This window comes from Nyctereutes procyonoides, unplaced genomic scaffold (genome assembly GCF_905146905.1).
Source record: "Nyctereutes procyonoides isolate TBG_1078 unplaced genomic scaffold, NYPRO_anot_genome, whole genome shotgun sequence".
In the NCBI taxonomy this organism is placed as follows: Eukaryota; Metazoa; Chordata; class Mammalia; order Carnivora; family Canidae; genus Nyctereutes; species Nyctereutes procyonoides.
The window spans coordinates 19,675,781-19,700,623 of NW_026575035.1; the positions used below are offsets into that span (position 1 = coordinate 19,675,781).

General features: G+C 38.9%; 1 protein-coding gene across 1 annotated transcript in view; it reads left to right on the forward strand.

The window, feature by feature from the left end:
• TOX (thymocyte selection associated high mobility group box) overlaps nt 1-24,843 on the forward strand; it is a 299,355-nt gene that overhangs the window by 168,760 nt on the left and 105,752 nt on the right. Inside the window, exon 3 of the mRNA XM_055318438.1 lies at nt 141-383. Coding sequence (XP_055174413.1) covers nt 141-383 — 243 coding nt within the window. The remainder of the gene's footprint in view (nt 1-140; nt 384-24,843) is intronic.

The window sequence follows — 24,843 nt, forward strand, 5'->3', positions numbered from 1 at the left end:
GGATAATTTGCGTGTTTGAAATGTCTTTGCCAGATCTATAATGCTGCTTGTAATAATAATCTGAAGGGGTCATGTGTATTTGTTCATGGGGATGGGGAAGAAGGGAGAATGATCATTTGCAATATTACTTGTCTTTTCAGTCTTACCCTGGTCCAAGCCTGGAAAGTGAAGACTTCAACATTCCACCAATCACTCCTCCTTCCCTCCCCGACCACTCACTGGTGCACGTGAATGAAGTCGAACCTGGTTACCACTCTCTGTGTCACCCAATGAACCACAATGGCCTGCTACCGTTTCATCCACAAAACATGGACCTACCTGAAATCACCGTCTCCAATTTGCTGGGACAGGATGGAGCACTGCTTACTAACTCCATTTCTGTGGTAAGAATCTGTTTACTAGTTTGTGGTGGGGAGCGAGGGACATAACAAGGGTAAGGTCAGCTTTGATGGGAGAAGCTTTAGATTGTAGCAATGCTGGATTCTGAAATGAGGCATAAGGTTTTAGCTATAGAAAATGTTCTCCGTAAGTTCCTGAAGTACTTTTCTATCTTATATTTAATTCAGGGCAAAATCTATTAATTACATGTTTGATCACTCATACGTATAACCCAGAGTTCTAAACACTGTTTGACACTGAATGCCCTGTCATAAAGTTGAACTGTCTTACTAGCTTTCCCATAAAAAGTTATCTTAAAAGCTGCCACCTCTCATTGAGTGCTAGATTTCTCACTACGAGTGAGAGCCTCACATCTTCAGCTGGATTTCTCCCTTATTTCCCACAGATTTACAGGATAGGCAAGCGTGAAAACAATTTTCACTTTTATTTTGGAGGTACAATTCTAGTGATCAAAATGTATCTCCATTAAAGTGTCTCAGTCTATTGGATCCATTGTCCCCATGAATCTTTGAGTGTTCGGTACTTTCCAAAGTTGGTGGGAATGTGTTCGTCTGGAAAACCAGCAAAAATTGAATTTCCAGCCTCTACCCAGAAGTCCAGGGATCTGTATTTTTAACAAGCATTCCGTGTTTGAGAAACACTGACTTCTCCTAAAATCTTTTCTTCTGATTTGTGTGTCATCTAAAACCTTAATAATTTCCCTGTCTATGTCTCAAGTAGTGAAATGCATTTTCAGGAGCATATGGGTGAGGACAGAACTCTTTACCATGTCATAAAGCTCTCTTTGAGGTTAACAGTGACTTTTAATTAGCACTCTTTAGTTTCTGTTGTTCAATCACTTGACAGTACATGGAACATAGTTGTCATTTTGGGAAGTCACTGAACACTGCTCACAGTGAAAAATGGATTAACTTGCTTATATTATATGGCTTCTGATAGGCGGCATTCACATTATGCCTAATTGAAATCATTTGACGGTGTATGTCTAACTTGAGTGACTTCAGGAGAAGGTGTTCCTGTTAATCATGAATGTAAAGGGTGAGGGTTGGGGAGGGAGAGTCAAAAGAAACCCTGAAGTCACTTTTCGAGAATGTAGCCCAGAGCCTAATGCTTATGGTAATGTCCAGAGTCTCCTGAGAATCAGCAGCTAGCCTGGTGGCCAAAAGAGAACTTGTTCACAGCACTCACAGTGGCAGAAAACTGCTGCCTTGAGTTTTTATCCTACCTTAGATTTGTCCAGGGGTATGAACTATGGCTTAATAAAATAGATTTTTACATGAGTATGCCAAATTTGTAAATCTGAATGATGTTGTCCTTCAAAGTAGTCACTTGAAAAGTCAAGTGTCTATTCCTCTTTGAGGCTAGGCAGTTGTGAGACAATGAGGCATCCAGGTGATGCCTTTATAGGTACCACCTGTTCACTAAGAAGGAGAGGAAGTACACATACAGTGTACACAATACCGAGTCGGTCCTCTAAGCTTTCTCATAGTGTGAATGGAGCAGGGCCATAGAAGAGATGATGAGATATTCACTTATGTAACTTAAGTCTCAAAACTCTTTTTCCTTTACCTAATTTGCCTTCTTAGCATTTCTGGAACTGTCTCTATATACCATTCACTTATTAAGAGATGCTTCTTCAGCATATATGTGTATACATACATTGTGTGCAACTTCAATATATATGCATCAGAGATTTCCCCAGAGTTACCAAATGGCTGTCACTCCATTCTTAAATGGCATTCTCAGAACTGGACCTAGTCACAGCATGAAATGTACCACCTTCTAGGCCTTTCCTCCACTGTGCTTTCCTCTTGTTCTATCAAGAGCTTCTCATCTGAATTTCTTTATGTTTTCCCCACACAACACAATGTAAAAAACTGGACTTTAGGTATTTTCCCTTCAATGTGCTATTTCCTTTGGAACTTTTAACATTGTGCAAGGCAGAGGGGCCCATTCTGGCCTAAACTAAGGAGGTATAGCTCTAATTTGCCATGCTCCTTCTTGGCAAGTGTGTCCAGCAGGACTTTTTTTTTTCATAGGATGGTGAGCCTTCCCCCATCTCCCAGACCACATTCTGAGGTGGACATCCACTTTGTCTACTCCCAGTACTGGCTGTACCATTTTATGCTGTTATGTAAAAAGCTACTCCAACAAATAATCCAAGTCTTAGTGAGGCTTTGGATGGGCTTTAGCACAGTCCAATAGAACTTTCTGTGATAATGGATTTTCTGTTAGCCATGCTATCCAATAGCAATATTTATTGTTACTTAGCACTTTAACGTGGCTGTAGTGACTGAAGAACTAATTTTTATTTTTATTATATTTGAATTATTTGACATTTAAAATAGCTACATGTTCCTAGTGGCCTTTATATTGGATATCATAGGTCTAGCTAATGTTGATTCTAACCTTAAATCTATATTAAACCCATTTTTTAAGCCACTGTGGTCTTGGAGAAAGTAGATTTGGAGATTACATTTATTGTAAGAATCCTCTTTCAAGGCTTGAATTTCTGGCTGGAGTCCAAGAACCAGAGTTTGATTTGCTGTAAAGTTGCAATAGAAATCTAATAAAGTTGGAAGTGCTAACTTTATAGGAGTCTACTAATTCCTTTGAGAAACAAGGAGCCTCCTCAATTCTTATTTTGAAATATCATATGTCTAGAATGCCATTCATCAGTGTGTATGTTTTCAATTATTACTGTGATCTAAATGTTGAAAGTGCTCAAATGATTGGTAAGACATGGTCACTGTCCTTCAGAAGCTTATTAATTACAGAGAAAACAAAATAAATAAATAAGTTTGAAACAGAGTAAGATAGGAAGCAGTTAGAGACCAGGAGAAATACTAAACTCAAATTTACTGGCCATGAATCCAGTAGGAATTCCTAGTTGGAAGACATTAGATTAATATGGTTTGGCTAGTCTGTAAAGCTTAATGGAAATGTAGGGCTTCAGTTGGGGCCTGAAAGATGGTTTTGATATGAACAAATAGAAGGGAAAGAAAAGGCATATTGGAAAGCTTTTGAAAGGTAGGTTGGATATTTTAAGTTAGAAGATTTGACCCAAGGCTTCCGAAACCAATGAAAGGACTATGGTTTGATATGATAGATTCAAAGAAACCATTGGCTGTTTTCACTCAAGGAAAAAGCATTCTGAAAGCAGTATTAGACAAAAATCCTTCTGCCATCTTCCCGGATGGATAGCAGTGGTAAGAAACTGGAGTCGTGGAAAGTCTGTGCAGCCAGTTGTCATAACTCAGGCAAGAGGTGTTGAGGAGATACACAGGGCAGTGACAGTGAGAACAGAAAGATGGGCTACTAAGCTGTTTTCACATCATTCCCAGATACAAATGGATCTAAGGACAAACAACCCTTCAGACAGACATCTTTTATATTTAAAAAGCACTAAGGGGTTTCTTCTCTTTCAAAGGAACTTTAAGGCTATGGGATATTTCCTTCATATATTTTTTTAAAAGATTTTATTTACTTATTCATGAGAGACACAGAGAGAGGGGCAGAGATATAGGCAGAGGGAGAGGCAGGCTCCCTGCAGGGAGCCCAATATGGGACTCAATCCCAGGACCCCAGGATCATGACCTGAGCCGAAGGCAGACATTCAACCACTGAGCCACACAGGTGCCCCTCCTTCATATTTTTTTTTTTTGTAAAAATAGACTAAAACTGTTCCTTAAAAGCTTAACTCATCCCTAATGTGATCTCAAAGTTTAATAACCAAACTCTTGGTCAGTTTGCCAGTTGTTGAAATACATTTATGAAGAGTGCACAATTCAGGTCATCAGTGCTCATATAGACAAGGAAGGAACGACTACAAAATCCAGATGTAAAAGCTGCTCTCCTAGAAATTAACAGTGCTCTTTCCAAGTCCTTCTTTCAAGGTCACCTACAATAATAAAAGCTAACACTTATAGATTTGAAATAATAAACCTGCTGTAAATTTTACAATCCTATGAGTATAAACCACCCTGGGCAGATTTATGTATAGGATGAACTCTCTCCAGTTATATTTTCCAAAAGCTTTTCACTGTTACTAAAGCTGAACGTTTGCTGTTAATGTGGTACTCACATCTTAGTGTTACTATCTTCATGTGTTGGAATTTTAGAGTCTGAATGAATCAACAAGATGGAAATATTTTAGTTCTCATAAGTATTATATGTATTTTAGAGGTTGTTGTCATGCTTAATAATATATGTATTACTATATGTCACATGTGTTACTTTTTATAAAATATAATCAGTTTTGATATTTCATTTTAAAGATAAGTTTTCTTGTATCTGCTTGTTCTTATCCCTAAGGGCAACATAAGTGATAACAATTTTACTATTATAAGCATTTCCTACAAATGTCTAATATACTAGGCATAAAAAAATTAGTTATCATTAGAAATCAGTGTCTGAACGAGTATTATTATCCCAATTTCACAATAGGAAAATGGAGGTTCAGAGTGGTTAAGTGACTTTCTCAGTGGCTCAGCCTGTAAATACCCCAGCTTTCTTATCTGAAAAACAAGGATAAAAATAGTCCTTACCCCATGGGGTTAAATGAATATTAAAGAATTGCTTAGGGATCCTTGGGTGGCTCAGCAGTTTAGCGCCTGCCTTTGGCCCAGGGCCTGATCCTGGAGTCCCGGGATTGAGTCCCACATCAGGCTCCCTGCATGTAGCCTGCTTCTCCCTCTGCCTGTGTCTCTACCTCTCTCCCTCTCTGTGTGTGTGTGTGTGTGTGTGTGTCTCTCATGAATAAATAAATAAAATCTTAAAAAAAAAAAAAGAATTGCTTAGACCAATCATTGACACATAGGAAGCATTATGCAAGTTTGTTAAATGAATGGGAAAAGTGGGGCTTCTGGGTGGCCCAGTCAGTTAAGCATCCAGTTCTTGGTTTCTGCTCAGGTCATGGGCAGAGAGATTGAGTGATTGAGCCCTAGTCAGCTCTGGGCTCAGTGGGGAGCCTGCTTGAGATTCTCCTTTGCCCTCTCCCTCTGCTCCTCCCCACTCCCTCGTGCTCTTTCTCCCTCTCTCATTCTCTCTCTCTCTCAAATTAATTAATTTTTTAATTTTAATTTTTTTTGTTTTTAAATGTTTTATTACAAAGCTTCTTTTAAAAAATGCTCAGCACGTTAACTCAAACTGGAATGACAAACGTTAGATGGCAGTTTGGGGCAAGGGCTGTGCCTTGTTATTTAAAAAAAAATGGGTACATCAATGCTCATTTTAACAACTGGCATAAAATCCCACTAATCGGCTAATAAAAACAGATACAAATACAGAACATTTAAAGTAATAACAATTCAAGTGCTGGGCTTTTTACAACAAGGGGGTGAAAAAGGAAAGAAATGAAAATTCACTGCAAACCGGCCTGCTGAAAGTATGGGTTAAGCTTTACCATTTAATTAATTAATAAGGGCACCTGAGTGGCTCTGTCAAGCATCCAAACTCTTGATTTTGGGCTAGGTCATGATCTCAGGGTCCTGGGATCAAGCCCCACATCAGGCTTTCTGCTCAGTGTAGAGTTGGCTTGTCCCTTCTGCTCCTCTGCCTATTCTCTCCCCCACCAAAATAAATAAACTCCGCTCTCTCTAGATTAAATTAATACAATCTTTTAAAATAAAATAAATAAATCTTTTAAAAAATGGGGAAAACAATCCTTTTCTTGACTTTTTTTGGAGGATTTAAAGTGCAGGGATCCCTGGGTGGCGCAGCGGTTTGGCGCCTGCCTTTGGCCCAGGGCGCGATCCTGGAGACCCGGGATCAAATCCCACGTCGGGCTCCCGGTGCATGGAGCCTGCTTCTCCCTCTGCCTGTGTCTCTGCCTCTCTCTCTCTCTGTATGACTATCATTCATAAATAAATAAAAAATTTAAAAAAAATAATAAAAAAAAGTAAAATGCATGAGAGAGAAGATTTCCCCAGAGTTATTTATACTTTGATCCTTAATCTTCTTCACATATGTAGGAAAAAAAAAAAAAAAGACAACAGTAACAGTAAGCCTGCTATTCACCAAAAAGGGCTTTACTTTTTACTGAATGTCATTAATATACTATTATCATTTAGACCAACATCTTGGGGCCAGGCTACCTCAGTTCAGATCCTAGCACTGCCACTTCCCAGCTGTGTGACAGAGCAACTTCTATAATTCTACTGGCCTCAGTTTTCCTATCTCTAAAATGGGTACAATAAGATTTTTACTCCTTTAATCTCAACAGAAGTTAGTTTTGGTGAAGTATTGCCTGTCACACAGTCGGTGGGAATCCCTTTCTGATAAAAAGGTCGCCAGGGTAGAATGTCTAGATTGCTTTCTGAAATTCATCATAAGCTTATATAGAGAGTGAAGCGTGTGTAGGATGCAATTCCTTCTTCCCCAAGTTCCTCAGCACTTCTTCTTTGTATATTCTTGCAGTGCCACTTTCTCTCTCAGTAGTCAGTTGGGACTCCCAAAAGAGGTTAGATTCTTGGCACTTCAAAAAAAGGTCCCATTTTCTAAGCCCAGCCTATAAAACAGGGTAGAATTTCTAGTAGTATATACTGTGAAACGAGTGCCAATTACTTCTGATACTCTAGGTCCAAGTGAAACAGCTCTTCGTGACCCAATATGCAAGAGTTCCATTTTTCTTGTAATTCCCTGGAGTTATTTTGATAGTGCATGATTGATTAGCCTGAGCTTTCCGGAGAGTGGAATCTGGTTAGAAGAGCACTGGAACAAGAGTCTGAAGGCCAGGGCCTGCCTTGGATAAGCATGGGCAATTCACCGCACCCCATCTGTAACCAGTGGGATTGGGCTAGGTGGGGAAGGGGAGGGGTGACCAAATTAAGTTCTTTGGAGCCAGAGGAAGGCAGGAACCAGCCAGAATGGTGTTGCTGCTGTTGTCTCACTTGTTCATATTCCCTCTCAAAGTTCCCCTGCACAGGTGATTCCCCCTGCACCACCCCCCTCCACCACCACCAAGAAGATGGAAAGCCACAGAATTAGTTGATCGCTGAGACCCTGTCCAGGGCTAGCATTTTCCTATGATTCATACTCTGTTGACCACACAACTGTGATCCAGACTCACGACTCCCCCAGCTTTTCACTTCGGTCACTTAGTAATTTTTCCTACCATCACTTTGGCTTTCTCAGTATTTTACCTGTCCCTCCCTCCTCCCCTCCCCCCCCCCCCCCGCCCACTGGGCCTAACCTGTTATTAAGACATTTGAATCTATTGAACAGAATGTTTCTTTGAGTGGAAAGTGGTTTTCTGCCATTAAGAAGAAAGTGAGGTTGCTTGGTGAGACTGGACGGTGTTTTCACGTTGTTAAAAAGAAATTACAGAACTATTTTGGGAGCAAGGTAGAATAGGAAAATATCTGTATTAGGTATTCACGCTTTGAGAAAAATCCTTGGTTCCCACAAACTGAAATCAAGAGCCTCTTCTTTTTCTCTCTGCTCTGGCACGTTCACTGCTGGGTCTAATCATGGATTGGCAGAGGGGAGAATGCAACCTTGTATAAAGTCATCCCAGTCTCACTGCCTGGCCTACGTGTGGCCATTGCCCGTTCTTTGTGGCAGCCAACAGAAGCTCTTTCATACAAAGGAAAACCGTGCAAAGTTTTAGAATGGCCTTGCAGAAAGGAGTCATTTAGACCTGAGCTTTTTGTGGAGTGTGGTTCCTAATGACACATTTTAGAAAATTTACAATGAAAAAAAAAAGCAACAAAGGAGATTTCAATTTCTTTGAATGCTTCAAATTTCTAGTTCTGGAGTTTAAAATGGAAAAAGATGTTAAAAGGCAATGAAATAGGGGGGGTGGGGCGGGGGGTGGTTATTTCCCAAATGCCTTATTTTTCCAGGCAACAAAAGCAAACATCATGTATATACTCAGATTTATTGTCACTTTCAGCATTCAGCCCTGCCACACTTTGCATTCCGAGGCCACTGTACAACTGTTTTGACAACCATCACTTCAGAAGGTTCTGTGCAGGACACACGAACTAAAGCCAGGGTGTTCCTCTGGGTCTATAGGGAGTGCTGTACATCAAGGAAGTCAGATGTATTAGAGCAGCATGAATTTCTAATATGTTGCCATTACGGAAAGGACCACTGGCATATTGAATAATGTAGCTTTCAAAGCCAAGCAGAAAATGTGATTACAGACAATTTGATTGCTGTTTTTAAAATAAATATTTTTGAAATCTTGAGATATTTTATTTCATGTAATGCATCAAGTATGTAACAGTGGACCAGAGCTAAATATCTTTCAGGACACGAAGGAGCTGATGATGTCAGCCCCATTTAGATATGAAATAATAGAAGCATTAGTTTAAAATGGAATGGATGTCACAGTGGTTTGTTTCTTTAAAAAACGGGGGGGGGGAAGCAATAAAAAGAAATGATTTTGCCAATTTTGACAGAAGGAAAAGGATGAAGAATAGTTATTTAGCATTATGCCACAGTTCACAAAATGTTTTGCAATTACAGCCTGGTTTTGGTTAGCCCCCCCCTCCACACACACACAAATTATCCTTTTTTGAATATTGCAGCACATGAGAACAACGTATTAAACCACTTTAATGCTGTGAAGAAATGGGCTGGTTTTGTTCTTATTTTTTACCATATATAATAAAAGTGTGTGGTTTCGGGTTTTTTTATGTCAAATTCCTAATAAGGCCAAAAATAAGTTGTTTGTGGTTAGTTGTTAAGCTCTACTTCAGCCCTTTCTTCTCTCAGAACAGACTACTTTGAATGTGGTATTGATAAATAGTTCAATGGACTCAGTATGTTAATGATTTGGGACTATCTTTTAGTGCTACAATAAAACATTATTCCAAACTGGAGTTCTCCTTAATAGTGTTCAGGAAAGGAGCCAATTTAAAAATAACACTTTTCCTTTCTTCTGCCAAGTAAGAAAACTCAGGATTGACTTTGTACATAGGGCTTGTTGTACTTTTTTTCAGCCCCTTGAGTTCATATGGATGTGTGCCTCACCCATGCACGGAAGAAGTTAAAAAGCTATAAAACCAGTTATATAATATACAAACTCTGAGAGTCATTCAATCCAGCCTCTTAATTCCAGGCAGGGGTAAACCTACACCATTTCAGATATGCGGTTTTCTATCTGAGAGCCAAGATTCCACAATTTTCCTTGGTAGCCTGTTTGTGTTTAATTAACCTTGTAACATTAAGTTAAATTGCAGTGAGAGATTTAGATTCCTTCCAGGAAGTTCCTTATTAAAGTTAAACGAAAATCTCTTACTACAATTTTAGTCTACTTTGTCCACTTCAGACGTCTGAATGCTTGGAGAACAGTTGATTTTAAGCAGTTGACATTTACTGAGTCAGGTTAGTAGTTGTGTTATACCTGGCCCAAACAACCCCAATTCCTGTAACCTTTCCTCAAAGGTCATATTTTTCAACTTTAAAATTGAATTAACTTCCTTTTTTTTCTTTTTTTAACATTTGTGATCTTAAGGAATGCTGACCACAATGGGAGGCATAGATCCAGACAGCGCCTGAGATTATAGATTAATTTCTGAATTTTTCAAATAATTCTCTGCCCCCACATGGACATTTTATGATAGGCTCTTGAATAGCATCGCTGATTGCTGACATATTTAATTTTTGGCCCATCCATCACTCCCATGGTGCATTCCTTCCAATGTTGGGGTCTAGCCAGCAATTCCCCATCTTGTTTCTGTGTAACTCATTTCACGTCCTCAAGGCAAACATCTGGAAAGGCCATGATGGTGCTGCTCATCAAGTCATCTTTTTTATTTTTATTTTTTTCTGGCTGGGTATCCATTATTTAAGGAGTCCTTAGCAAACAAAAAGAGGGAAGAAAAATACAGTTATGCACTCATCACTGTCCTCAGATCAACAGATTCTAAGTAGGACCATGAATAAGACGCCCCGGGCCCCGGCATGAGGTTTTGGCCACCAGCTACAACCTCCAAGGTGTTAATAAAATGTTCGCTACAGTGTTGAGGGGGGAGTTTGGAGAAAGGAGCGGAGAACCTGGATGACTGAGAGGTGGGAGCAGGGAGGATGAACAGCGAGTGGGGCCTGTCTGCAGGGATCATGTAGCTGAGAACCACAACCCAGCGTGTAATTCCTGTTTGCATCCCTCCTCCTGCCCTTTCCTATCATTGGCGCCTCCTCATTTCTGGTCCGGCAAATGTTCCATTTCCATCCTCAGTCATGTACCCTACATAGTAATGATAACACGTCACGTATCAAGTCCTCACTATAAACCAGGCCCTAAGCTGAGCACTTCACACATGTCCTTCTTGCTCTCTTTCCTGCCCTTGGCATTCACCAACAATGCTCAGGACATGCCCTCCCCCATGGATAGGAAGATTTCTCATTCCCTCCTGCGCCACCTGGCAAGCTCTCTCCAGATAAGAGGACCTAGATAACCTGAGAGCTTACTTGGTTTCATTCCCTCACATGGACATTATTGATAACAATATTTTAAGTCGTGCACTGCACTTAGACCTTGGTAACTCTTTCTGATCAAATGAATGAACTCATTTGTCCCCACTGGAGCCCTTAATATTTTCCCCAGACAGGTGCAGGATCATTATTGCTTTCTCATGCTGACACTTCTAAGTCATTGTTTCATCTTCAAAAATGATACAAATATTCCAGTTTCTTGAAAAAGTATAATGATACGTGTCATGGGGTTTAAATGTGTCTTGCCTACTATAATACTTTCAATATAGCTCAATGAATTTGAGCCCTAAATTTGCATCCAATCTTGTAGTCTTAATACTTGAATCAATTTACTTCCAATTGTTCCTAACCTGTACCACTATTAAATTGATATATTTGACAATCAATTACACTGTGTTACTTGATCTCCCTTCTTAGGTGAATACTTTTATTTTCTGAGTAGAGCTATTTTATGGAGAAAAATTATCAGTAAACTTATGAGACTTCTAAAGAAATATATTTCTGCCTCATCCCCAAAATCTAGGAGGCAAAAGAAGCAATGTGAACAATTAATGTCTATTAAAGATTGGCCCATATGACCAGTGGTTTTTATTATCATTACAAAATGATTCACTCTTTGACTTGCCATTTATTTGATTTGTGCAAGTAGATTATTAACATTAAAGTGTTGCATTATGAACACATTTAGTCGTGGAGTCATAGGAGAATGAGTCTAAAATGCTTTTCAGGAGAACAATGAACCAGCCTCATTTCAAGACATCACTTCCTTCATTATTCATTAACCATTCTTATCTAGAGCATAAGGGAACATTTTAAGAGCAGGTTTTGGTTTTTTTTTCCATTTCATTTTTTTTTTTTCCAGTTTGAAAGTTCCGAGTTCTCTGATGCGGACAAGCATTACCTATAGGAACATAATATTTGTCTTTTTATGTTAGCCATGTGTATACTTTGCCAGAAGCAACACACACTCCATTGGAGAAAAGGTACGAGGTGCTACAGGATCTTTGACCATTTGGTACAGTCATTAAAATCTGAGATTCGACTTTCCTTCTTTGGACCATGTAAAATATCACAAATGCCATAATCACCCAGAGAACAGATCTTTTTTTTCCTTCACCTAATGAATATATTTAGCATTCTGATTAGTATATAATAACAAAATTGATGGTTAAACATCTTTGAATTTAATGGCATGTACAAATTCCCCAGGGAAATCTCAGTACCATTTAACAGAGGGAGGATTTAACTCCTTTTTGTAATTCAAGATAGCAATTCTATTTTTGACAGGCATAAACTTTCTCAAAATTGTTACATTTGAAAGTATTATTCTTTAGCATTTAAGTTTTGTTTTCTTAGATCAAGATCTTGATTGTCTTTAATAAGAAATCACTCAACCCCCTATTGATTTTTTAAATCAATAGTTTAAAAAGTTTTAAAACTATTAAAACTTTTCATATTTTTGCATGCATTGCATATTTAATCACACTCTCTACCAGCCTGCAGACATAAATAATGGCTTACCAAATGGAGACAGGACCCTACTTCATACATTGTCCAACTGGAAAATGTGTTGAATGACAAATAAGTCCCTCTTTGCTTCTTTAGACAGTAGATTCATAAAGATTATTGCTAAAAACATTTTATGATGAAGACTATCAAAAGACGAACAAAACCCTTAACATTTGAAAACATTTTCTTCTGTATAACTGTGAGGTTATACATTATATACATTATACATTATATATCTCATAGTGCTTGGACGATTAACAGGAGACAGAGAAGAATCGGGCCCAGCCATGTAACTAGTATCCACACACATGGGAAAAGTGTGCTATTTGCATTTGTATTTATGTATATCTCTGGATCCCTGCATTAATCTATACAGTTATACACATTCATGTGTTGATTGTGTTTGGGCATCTGGGACCGATCCCCACTGTGAGGGGATCAGTGGTCTGCGAAGGCTATTCCCCCACTGGGCTGATACAAATTGGGACCTCCCATTAACAATACTGTTACCTGGGATATTTTTTTATTTTTGGTTGTTACGGCTTTCCCCAAAGCAGCCTCATTTCTAACGTTAGCAGCATGTGAGGTGAGCCCATGTTTCCCAGCGAATAGCAGACACTGCATTTTCTGAAGCTGTGCTTTGCTGTTGCATTGCATCCCACTCATCACACTTGTTGGGGGGGGGTCTTCATTATGTCTCGGACCTGTAGATGCTATGTATGATGACTGTTAGGATCTAGGGGCTGACAGTTCACTTGGGAGGATGAGGGCTACCTTTTATGACACACGTGGAAAATGGAGACCATGTAAATTATCCAGGGAGTGTGGTGTGGCCTCCTGCAGAAACCAACCAATGGCTTTGGAAATGTGTGAATGCTTGGTACACTGGCTGGTTCTGGGGTGAGACAACCTGGATTTGCCCTTGCCTGGCCCCTCGCTGGTTGCATGTGACTCTGAGGAAGTGACTTCACCTCTCTTCTTCATTCTCATCTGGTGCTGATGATTGAATGGGTCAATGCATCTGAAGGCCTCCAGCTGTACCAGGCAGACAGCGAGCCTCCTCTCAGCCAAGTTTCCTTATCCTCCTCCTCTGAAGTTCCATAGCTGCTTGTCTGGGTTTTCCTTACACTATCTGTGTTTCCACTTCTAGTAACTGGCATCCATGGTCTATGTGACATTCTAAGAACTACTGTGCCAACATTTACTGAGCCCCAATTAATGCCAGGTCCCAGGCAAGGTGTTTTACACAGCTTCCTCCTTAATCCCCACAGTCACACCAGGAAGGGGTGGTGGGATCCTTATTTGACCTAGGAAGGCCTGAGGACACAGAAGCAGGTCACACAGTGTGGACAGATGGTAGGTAGTGAGGCAGACAGGTTAAGGGATTGTCACCTCTGCATTTTCGGGTGAGTCGGGGCTCAGTAACTTTGCACTGAAAGCCTTAATTGAGTCTTTTGTCTTCTCCGTCCCCCTATGGAGTGTGTTCTCATAAACCCTGACAAGCCATTACTGTTCACACTAGCCTTGCCGATTCAGAGAACATTCTCAATTCTCCTCTCTCTTTTTTTAAACAAAATAAAGTCACTTTATTTCTACATTACTGAAATAATCATAATAGAGAGGGTGAGTAGAGGAAAAGAGAGATCATATAGTCCAGTGGAAAGAGGAGAGCCTTGGCATTCTGGCTGGGTGACTTTGATAAATCACTTGACCTCTCAGACTCTCCATTTTCTTAACTGTAAAAAGAAAAAAAAGGGACGACAACAATAATATTTACATTACCATATAGTTGTGGGGACTAAGTAAGATACGAGGTGAACATTGCTCATGCCTAACAGTCTAAGTACGTTCTCTAGTCATCACGTTGAATAGAATTCCAGCTAATGAAAAATGTTAGCTATTTGGCAAAACCCCAGTAACTTAAGGTTTAAACTCTTCTGCAAGGAAAACAGTGTAGCCTCCTCAGGTAGTAGAAGGCTCTGCTAATAGGCCAGGATTCATGCAGTTCCGCCCCATGACCATGAGTTGGGTTATCTGCCATTTGCTACAAATGCGTTATCAACCAGCCTCAAGATATTCCTTCCCCTCCACCATTAATGTACAAAATTTACTTTTAAAAGTACAAAGATATTTAAATTATTTTATAAATAAAAGGAGGAAAAAGTCTGGGCAGCTTGCCAAAGATAGCAGATCTGAAATTAGCTAGAAATGTTTCCTTCTCTTTATTAAATTCCTACTCTATTTTTCTGACGTGTTCATATCAACTTGTCTCTTCATAAAAATTTGAATATTCTGTATGACAGAGGATTGATAAAAGCCAAAGAAATATAAGGAATCATGAATAAACTTCAACCAAGTTTTCTTCATTCCTGTCTGATAAGGATAAATTACTGCAGCCAGAGTTACAAAAGCATTTTGACAGGCTAAGTCCCAAATGAGCAGTGTGCTCAGATTCCTCCCATGAGCTCAGGCCCTCCCCGGTGTACCCAGGTTGCAAGCTGACAGTGCTGGCCCAAGAAGGAAAATGGAGCCAGAGTGTAAATTTCAAAGCTCTCCCTGTCAATGGCCTCCTTCTCTTAACCCAGCCTATGGAATGTTCCTGAGAGCAGTGCTATGAAGATCCTCTCATGGGGTCAGAGTCCAGCTACATGCATGTTACTTACTCTGCGCTTAGTTATCTTGGAGGAGGAGGTGTAGTGTTTGAATGTGTCAGCACTTAGTGAAATGTTCATAGTAATTAATAATCTGAGTTAATTCAACTGCCTGCTTAGGGTCTCTCAAGCAGAGTTGAATCTAAGATGCATCCAACTACTAGGGTAGTTAAACGGACCAAGGTGCTTTTATGCACAGGACAACCAACCTTTGGAGCAATGGGGAAGGAATGCATTATCATTGCCAATTTAGAGGAGTCAATGCACAGTAAAATGGCATATCAATGTTAGGCAGTTAGGGTCTATTTCGTGTTTATAACCTTATAAGTGGTACAACAAAATGCTGCCTCTCAGAGCACAAGGTAATTTCAAAGATAAAGTTAAAATACTGGTGCATCTTATTGGCACAATGAAAAGAATATGAAATCAGGGCTGCGTAAGGGCAAAAACAACCTCATTGGATTCAAAGTTCCCATTATCCTGCAATGGGGTTACCAAGATGGGCACATCTGAGCTGCAGGACCTGGTACAGGGTACTGGAGCTCTTTCTTCCTTCGTGAAATGGTGGTGGTATGTTGTGTTTCTTCTTGTAGGGCTAAATAAGATAGTACAAGTAAGGCAATCATAGGTTTTTATGTAAAATAAATTATAAACAGATGATAAGTGCCTGTTTCTCTTGGATGCACCTTATTATTGAACTTCCCTCACTCTCCTGTGAGGATTTATAAAACAATAAAATTTTTATACTCTATGTATCTGATATAACCTGCAAGTAACACTTTTTTATCAGTGGTCATTGAAATCTTTGGCCTTTTTATTTTGTTTTAAAGATTCTGTTTACTGATTCATGAGAGGCACACAGAGAGAGACTGAGACCTAGGCAGAGGGAGAAACCCAATGTAGGACTCGATCTCAGGACCCTAGGATCATGATCTGAGTCAAAGGTAGACGCTCAACCGCTGAACCACCCAGTTGCCCCTTGACCTCCTTAAATTAAAAAATGTATTAATAAATTCTAATTCTCTGAGGCTTAAAAGCATGATTTCTAAATGTAGAGCTTGGGTGAATCTTAAGTTCTGGTCTAAGTTGCCATTGAGAGCTTTGGCATGAAGGGTGGAAGAGATCCAACTGGGCTGAGGGACATGGTGGTGACTGTGAATGAGGGAAGGTCACATGTGAAGTCTGGAGGATGCTTCTTGCCAGTAATGGGCTCTGTGGCAAAGAAGAGAGGGCTGCTACCATGCCTCACATGTCTTCACATTATTCTGTAATCTTATGATACAAAATAGAAAAAGGTAATAATATTCAAAAAATACCACAAGCGAAGTACACAAAAAGGAAATGACTACAATAGACAGCTTCTTGCGGAGGTGAGGAAAAGAAGAAATAATGAATAAAATCTCCCTGGGTAGTCTATCCAAATGTTGAGAAAAATAGGTTTCTGATGAGAAAATATTAAATATCAATTGGAAGGCAAGTGCATGTTACTCTGAATTGAGGATCACCAAAGGGTTTCCTCAGGCTCCTCAATGACAACTTTATGATGCATAAAATAGTGGATTCTCCTTGTTGTAGTTTATTGGATAAATGCCTCCATGAATATAGGGCTACACTCTGCCTGGGAAGGATGAATCTTGCCCAACGGGCTCTTGGTCCAAGTTGTGAAGAAATGCCGCGTAGGCATAACATATATGAGATGAGAGAGTGATGAGGGATATGTCCACATGAGGGCAAACAGATGTCTTGACGAGGAATAAACCTGGTTATGGGTCCTTCACCTTGAGAATGTTGAAAGGGTGTTGAAGACAGCAATCCTGTTGACGGTTATCAGGGAGTTTCATTTCAAACCTTCCCTACTTCTGCATCATATAGAAGTACAGAGGTGAGAACAACTCTCGCACATACTGTATAATTTGGAAATCCCTCCTTCTTACATCTTTTGCGACTTCATGTGTCAGTGGAAATATCACATAATAACAATACCAAAGATACATATTTTCCTAAAACAGCAAGATGTTTGAGACACAAAAGTCTTCAAATACCCGCAACTTGTCGTTCTGCATTCCATTTTCCTATTTGTAGACAAATCTCGAATTTCTGCAGTCCTAAGTGTCACTGCTTTTTTGGTTGTATTCTTTATCAGATGATTCTTATCTTGGAGCTTCATGGAATCAGAATCAGACTCCAAGTTTTCCTCTTTGTGTTACATTCCTATCTATAGGCCTTGAGTCTTAGAACAATTGGACAGTATCAGGCATCTACTCTGTAGGATTATCATATAATCTATCATTCAAACCAACCAGTTTTGAAAGTGAAGCTGTTAACTAACTATCATTAGGCCTAAAACAAGGACAGTCCTGAGGAAACTGAAATTTAGATTCCCAGATCTCTATGTGAGACATGTGCATGATAATGGTGAGGATGCAACAATTATACGGGAACAGTTCCTGCCCTCAAGTGTCTAGTAAAACAAATGAGGTACAGACTCACTGAGTCATGCAACACTTTAAAGCCTGGCACTAACTATAATGGACATGTTTATTTATTTATTTTTATTTGTGAGAGACACAGAATGAGAGGCAGAGACACAGGCAAAGGGAGAAGCGGGCTTTCCACAGGGAGCCTTGATGCAGGACTCGATCCCAGGACCCTGAGATCATGCCCTGAGTGGAAGGCAGATACTCAACCACTGAGCCACCCAGGTGTCCCTATAATGGACTTATAAAATGACATGAAGAACCAGGTAAATTACCCAACAGAGGTAGTGTTAAACAAGATCTCAGGAAATGATTCATTATTGGGAGGGAGGAGTGGGGAGGATGTTTTTGGAGTGAAGGAGTTTCATGGAGTGTGTATTAACTTGAACTGAATCACTACCATCCACTCTGGATGCTCAACCCCAAAACCTGGGATTCATCTTGGTTCACCTTTTCCCCTCACTCCAAACATCTGTTATGAACAAGTCTTAACTGAATTGCCTCAAAAAGATATTCCTATCCCACTCACATAGTTTCTTTCTTCGGTGCTCCGCACCATGGTCCACAGTGCTGTCTTCTATTTGGATTAGAGTCATGGTATCAGAGTTGGTGTCTTCTCCTGATTCTCATCCCTCCATAATACACTCAACACACAATGTAGAGTCAATATGGTCTTTCTGGCGTGCATTAGGTCAGCCACATCTCAGGGACTCCCCACTGCACCCAGGGTAAAAAAGAAAATGAGTTCCATATTTCTTAACATGGTATTCAGGGCCTTTGTGTGACTGCTGACCTGGCTTCATGCTATTCTGACCCTAACTGGGCTAAGTCACATTGGTTTTCTGTTACCCATCTCTCACCCAGTAACCTTCGCACCACTGGGGACACCCTTCCCACAGGTCCTCACGTTCAGTTCTCAGCTCAAGTGTCACTTCTTCCCTGAAACGCTGGTCTAAAGTGGCACTGCCCCCGCCACTTGCTCCTCATCACATTGCCAGTTTTTATCAAATGAGTTAACGCTGTAAAATGTACATGGTAAGAGATGAATAAAACAGTAGCATCGTTACTGTCTGAAATTTTTAGGTTACTTAACTCGATTATTTGCCTCCTATGGCCTTTCACTCCGTGAGAGGTAGAGATTTTGGCCTGTGTAATAGCTGCCATATCCCGCACATCTAGAAGGGATGTCACAGGAGGTGTTCACTTGGTAGTTGTTGAGTGAATACATATGTTTTCAGTTAAAGAAGTTCTCAAGAAATTGAAGACTCTTATCTTAGTATAACAGGGATTCCACAGAAGCAGGTGGAAGAGTTTTGTATGTGTACATGTACATGTCTACAGACATGCACCCACATGCTTATTAATAAACACCCTAACTGTATAAATATGCTAATCATTATTAGCATCATGATAAAATATATTTTATATTTTATCTTGGCCTTTCTCTCTTGCCCCTTCCTCCCTACCTTCAGTCCTGGGAACCTCAAATTAGTAAAGCACTGAGCCAGGACCATCCCAAGAGAACATGTAGAAATGCTTGAGACACCAGGGAGACTGATGTATAAGCCATATTAAGTATCCTATTATTAATTTGCATTTATGTAGCTCCTTCACTTAAGAGGAGCCTAAACTAAGAACATGTTTTGTTCCTAGCTCAGATGCCTTAGATGGTGTCAGGCCATAGCATGCTCTAATCCAGCAGACAGGAAAAATTAGGAACCAAGGGAGTGACATAGAATTATTGTTCTGGGGAACCTGGGTAGCTTAGTTGGTTAAATGTCCAACTCCTGATTTTAGCTCAATTCATGATCTTGGGGCTGTGAGATCGAGCACTGTTTCAGACTTCACATTGGGCGTGGAGTCTGCTTAAGATTCCCTCTCTTTCCCTCTCTCCCTCCCTGCCTCTACTCCCCTGCTCACACTCTAAATAAATAAATAAATAAATAAATAAATAAATAAATAAAATTCCTCCCACCGCAAGGTATCTGATTATATTACCCAAAATGATAAAATCTGGGAATGTATAGATAATATAATATCATTAAAATGAAAGCTATGTGTTTGATTGGACTTACAACATACTTTTGAAGTTATAAACATAAAAATAAAAGTGTATCTAGTAAAATGGCTTTGAAAACCAAAAGTGTAACTCCTTTCAGATATTTAAATAGTCCAAGAGGTGTTTAGGAAATACTTTAAATGACCTAATTTTGAAAAATGCCTATAAAAACTTCAGGTTAAAAAGTTTTGATGCAATGGGATACCTTGGTGGCTCAGCCAATTAGGCATCTGACTCTTGGTCATGAGTTCAAGTTCCGCTTCAAAAAACAAGTTTTGATGGAGTCTGGTATTTGGCAAATAATTTGCCTAAACTAGTTACAAAATGAATAGAAAAGGTCAAAAAGACTTTGGAAACTTTTCTTTTTCTTTCCCATTTCTGCCTCCAGAAATCCAGTTAGGAAAGAATGCTTGTTGTGGAGTGAAATTAGCCCTCATTCTGGGGTAATTAGAAATACCGAAGGTATAACTGAAAGAGTCTGGCAAATCACTGAGCTTATCTGGGCTTAACACCAAATGTATTCTTATGTTCCTTTTGGTTATAACATCCTGCAACCATAGGTAACAATTTGGAAAATTATCATATGGATTTATATCTTACAGAATTGTTTATAAAATTTGGATCCCATCTATTCCTATCTAAGGATAGGAATATCCTATTTGAGGTTGTTTATGGACTTTCTGTTAACTTGGTTCTTATTTCATTCTTAATATCCATGGATTAGTAATTAAATATCCAAAATAACTACTTAATATCACTTCATTCAATTTAGAAGTTGAACATAGCTTGCATATCTTAAAGAGATGCTGGGAAATCAGCTCCCAGGCTGAATTTCTTTTAACATTCTGCATGATATGACCTTAATGAGTGGCACTCCATGATTCTTGTTCCCATTTTTTACTCTTTGTCTCCACACAAAGCTGGATATGTCCTAATAAATGACTGGACACTTAATGTAACAAAGCAGCTCATGTGTCACACATCATGAGTCAGAGATACATTTTTGGAGGGATATTCACAATCTTATCTCAAAGGGATGGTTAAGGAGTGGGGAATATCAAATACTTTATATATATATACTTATATATATAATATACTATATATATAGTATATTAAAACATATATTTATATTTAGTTCAATGAGCAAATATTGAGGTTTTGTTCCTTGCCCAGAACTATTATAAATGCCAAGGAATTAACTTCTCATAGATGAGTTATTACCTAGCTAGCTAGATCTAGATCAAATCTTCTTCACTTAGTGCTTTTGACATTTCGAGCTGAATGAATCTTTGCTGGGGAAGAGGATACTGTCCTTTGCATTGTAGAATGTTATTATCAACCCTGACCTTGATTCACTAGATGCCAGTAGAACCCTAAACCTTCTAGTCATAGCAACTAAAAAATCTCCAAGACATTGCCAAATGTCTCCTGAAGGGAAAATACTTCTGAGAACCATACTGTAAGTAGGTAACTTCTGTAAATGTGGAATAGGGATTTTCATAGGCTCTCTCTTAATAGGATACTGGAGAAGCAAACGGGGATTCTAATTTATTTGTAGCATTGTTCCTTATGGAACAATCATAGAAGTGAAGATTTGAGCTGGAAATTCTGTGTATCACTAGGCAAAATCCTTCATTTTGTAACTCAATGGTCATTCTCAGAGATTTTTCAGGATTGCGTACGTTTATAGAGCTACCAAAGGCAGGACTAGACCAACCTCTCTTGTCTCTTTGGGTTCTTCCCATCAGATTTCATTGCTTCTGGATGAAGGAGGCACTGATATTGACAGCACAGTGTTAAGAACTATGACCTTCACCGTTTTCCTTGGGTAACCATTTTGACAAACACCACTTATGCCAGTTTCCATGATATAGTCAACTGCAGAATGAGGCCAGGTGGACTGCCTGTCATGTATAATTCTCTCTACCCCACTGAGCACACTTTCAGCTCACTCTTCTCTATTTCTTGTTATTCTAATAACCAGGGCATGATTTATATTTTTCTCAACAAATGGCTGAGTGAAAGCCAACTTTGAGCAACATTCCATGATACTTAAGTAAATCCAAATTATCCCTCTTTGGCAAGCCTCTAAAAACCCAACAATAAATACGTTCACACTTTTGAATGTATCTTTGTCAAACATCTTCATAATTTTAAATACTGATAACAGTAGCAGTAGCAGTGAACATTTTTATTAAGCATCTACTAGCTTCAAGGCAGAATACTACCCTTAAATTAAAAAAAAAAGTGGGAATCAATGAGACACATACTAAAGAGACAATACATACATAAATCAAATTAAGGCAATAGTGAGAAGGTGACCTTACCATGATACTGTCAGTAGAGCACTAAGAATGTGGAAAAGAGAAGAGGAAATGAAAAGCAAGCATTAATCAAGAGAACACTATACACAAGGCACCATGCTAGGTCCAATACGAACACTGTAGTGTAGTCCTGTAATCTGAAATGGGCATTATTTCCTACATTTATAAGAAATTGTAGAGGGAACTATGCAAGCAAAGGCACATATGAAGGGAAGCAAAAACAAACAAATGAAACTATTCAATGTCATCACATCATAAAATGAGTTAAGGGGGGAAGTACCACCTAAGGTGGAGGTACCTCGGACAATTCCTGGCAAAGACTCAAATCTCGCTAAACATCACTTGAGTGGATATAGATGAAAGATGGAATGTTAGACTGAGGCCAGTTCATAGAGGCCCTTGAATATGAAGCAAGGCATTTGAGCTTGATTTGTTCATTTGTGAGACTAGATGGGGGATTTGTAACCAAAGGAGATGTGGATGTGTAACCAAAGGAGTCATACAGTTTGCCATTATTCTCCTGAGTCACTCTGTGGATTTCAGATGTGGATGGGGAGTTATGCCATAAAATTAAAGCATGAATGAGGTACATTGGGAAGGCCCAAGGTGGGCACAAGCATCACCCTCATGCAGAGAAAGGAGAGGGTATGTTTACATGGTACAAAGAGTATCATGGTGAGAAAGAAGAAGAGAGGGTATGTGTTCCCATGCTGTATGCTCCACTGGGTCTAGAAAGAGAGGTTCATTCTTGAGCCATGGTCCATCTCAAAGTGAAGCTCACGGATGGACAGCATCAGCATCACCTGAGAACTTGTTAAAAAGGTAGAGTCTTGGACCCCACTCCGTACTTTCTGAAACTCTTTTCTGCTAGACCCAAGTATCTGTCTGTCTTTTAATAGGACCTCCAGATGATTCTGTTGCATACTCAAGGTTGAGAACCACTGTTCTAGAATAGCTTAATTTGAAAGAAAGAAAGACTCTTCCTTCCTCCCTATATGGACAAAAAGAAAATTTAGGCCTCCCACCCTTAGAAAAAGAGGGTTTGGGGGAATCATTGCCTTAAAAACATACACAAGGAATTATCAGAGAATTCAAACTAGTAGTTTAAGATACAAACTGATGATAGCTAGTAAAAACAATTAATTCCACTCTTCCCTAGGCCTGTAAGAAGACAGAATAGTCTATTTGGAAACCTTATTTAAATCAATAAAAAGGAATAAATTAAAGTAGATCACACTTCTTTGATTTCAAAATATGAATTCATTAAACTTGAGAAAATTTATGACAGGGTCTGTGGAGACAAACAGTTAGGATAAAGTTTTATAACCAGAAGGAATTATAGCAAAACCAAAGTCCAGTTCAAAGATACAATCTGGAACACCAAAATCCCATTATCATTGTAGCTCAAGCCTGTGACTTCAGCTGGAGTGGTAGCAGAGGAGTTAAATTGAAAAGTAATTGAACTTGGATATTATATATTCTTTTTTTTCTGCTCGAAGATGACTTGATCATCTTCCATTGTAGTTTAGAATGATCAGCTTCGGCTCAGCCATGTCAGCATTTAATCAGTGCTGAACAATACATAACTTCCAATGGAGGCTCATCTGTAGCATAATACTTTATGTAATTGTGCATTTTATGAATTCGGTCCTTAAATTATTAAACTAGAGCAAATTTAATGAGAAAAACCCACATATTCTCAATGTGTGAGAATTCTCAATTCTCAATATTTACAGGTATATATATATATGTGTGTGTGTGCACACATATATATCTACAGTAGGAAAAATAGTATAAAATTAAAGTATAATTTACAGTAGAACTAGATATTTCTGATTTTATTTATATATTCCCATTCTGCTGCAAGTATTGCCATTGAAGTATCTGGATATTTCTAGTGATCCCTCCAGCTACATGTCCAAGATATTAAAGTAAATAACTACCCTTGTCCCAAACTGAGAGTGACCCATTTAAAACAGTCACTGTTCAACATTTTCAAAGGAACTGCTTAAAATGGGCCATCCTGTATTAAACCATGAAATAAACTTCCAAGGGAATTTGGAAGACATCCAAGAGGTTGTGTAATTTGACAGTGAAAAGGAAAAAAGACTACAAAATACATTATAGGGAATAATGCTTCTCTGAAGAAAAAAATGAAAACTGGGAAATATTTTAAAAAGCAATTAAATATAGAAATATTTTTCGGAAAAGAAGTGTCTTTCATTGTCCAAGATGCATGCTCTGTTGGTCCTCAGATCTCTGTCATCATTTGATCGTGATTGTGTTTATTTTCAATGATTCTTTGGACCTCCTTGATAAACACCAACAATAGCTTCGAACTGGAGCTAGGACCCATGGTAGAGGACACATACTGCAAAAGCAGAGGAATACAAATAAGTCTCTACAAGGCCTATTTCTTTGTGCCTTGGAAAGAAATTCACAGGACTATGCTACTAAGGAAACAGGCCCTTTAAAAGGCATTTGTAAACTCAGTTTTGATAAATCAAGTCATGCTTTTCAATTAACTTACTTTATAATATCAAAATTGTCTACCAGGATTAAGAAATAAGTTTCCCAAGTAATCTAATTCATATTGTCACATCTTCCAGTGAAATGTGGGCCATCTATTAGACATGGGAAAGTATCCACTGGGTAAAGTGTCAGTTGGATGTTGAAATCTCTTACCATATCTGTCCACACAGCGTCCAGTACATTTCCCTCTCTTTGACAGGTTGCCTTTAAAATGTTAACCCTCATAGTTCCCAAACATTTTACATTTTAATTTCCAAAATTCACCAAGTTCCTCCAACCTTATAATAGTTGACCTTTCAAGATTCATTTATGAATAAAATACATAAGATCCAAAGGATTTGGTAATGCTGCTTACATTAATGTGTGTTTTCTGAATCTGAACAGCATCTGCTTGGACTTGGAAAATATTTGTCAAATACATCTATAGATTTATATGTTTTGCATATGGA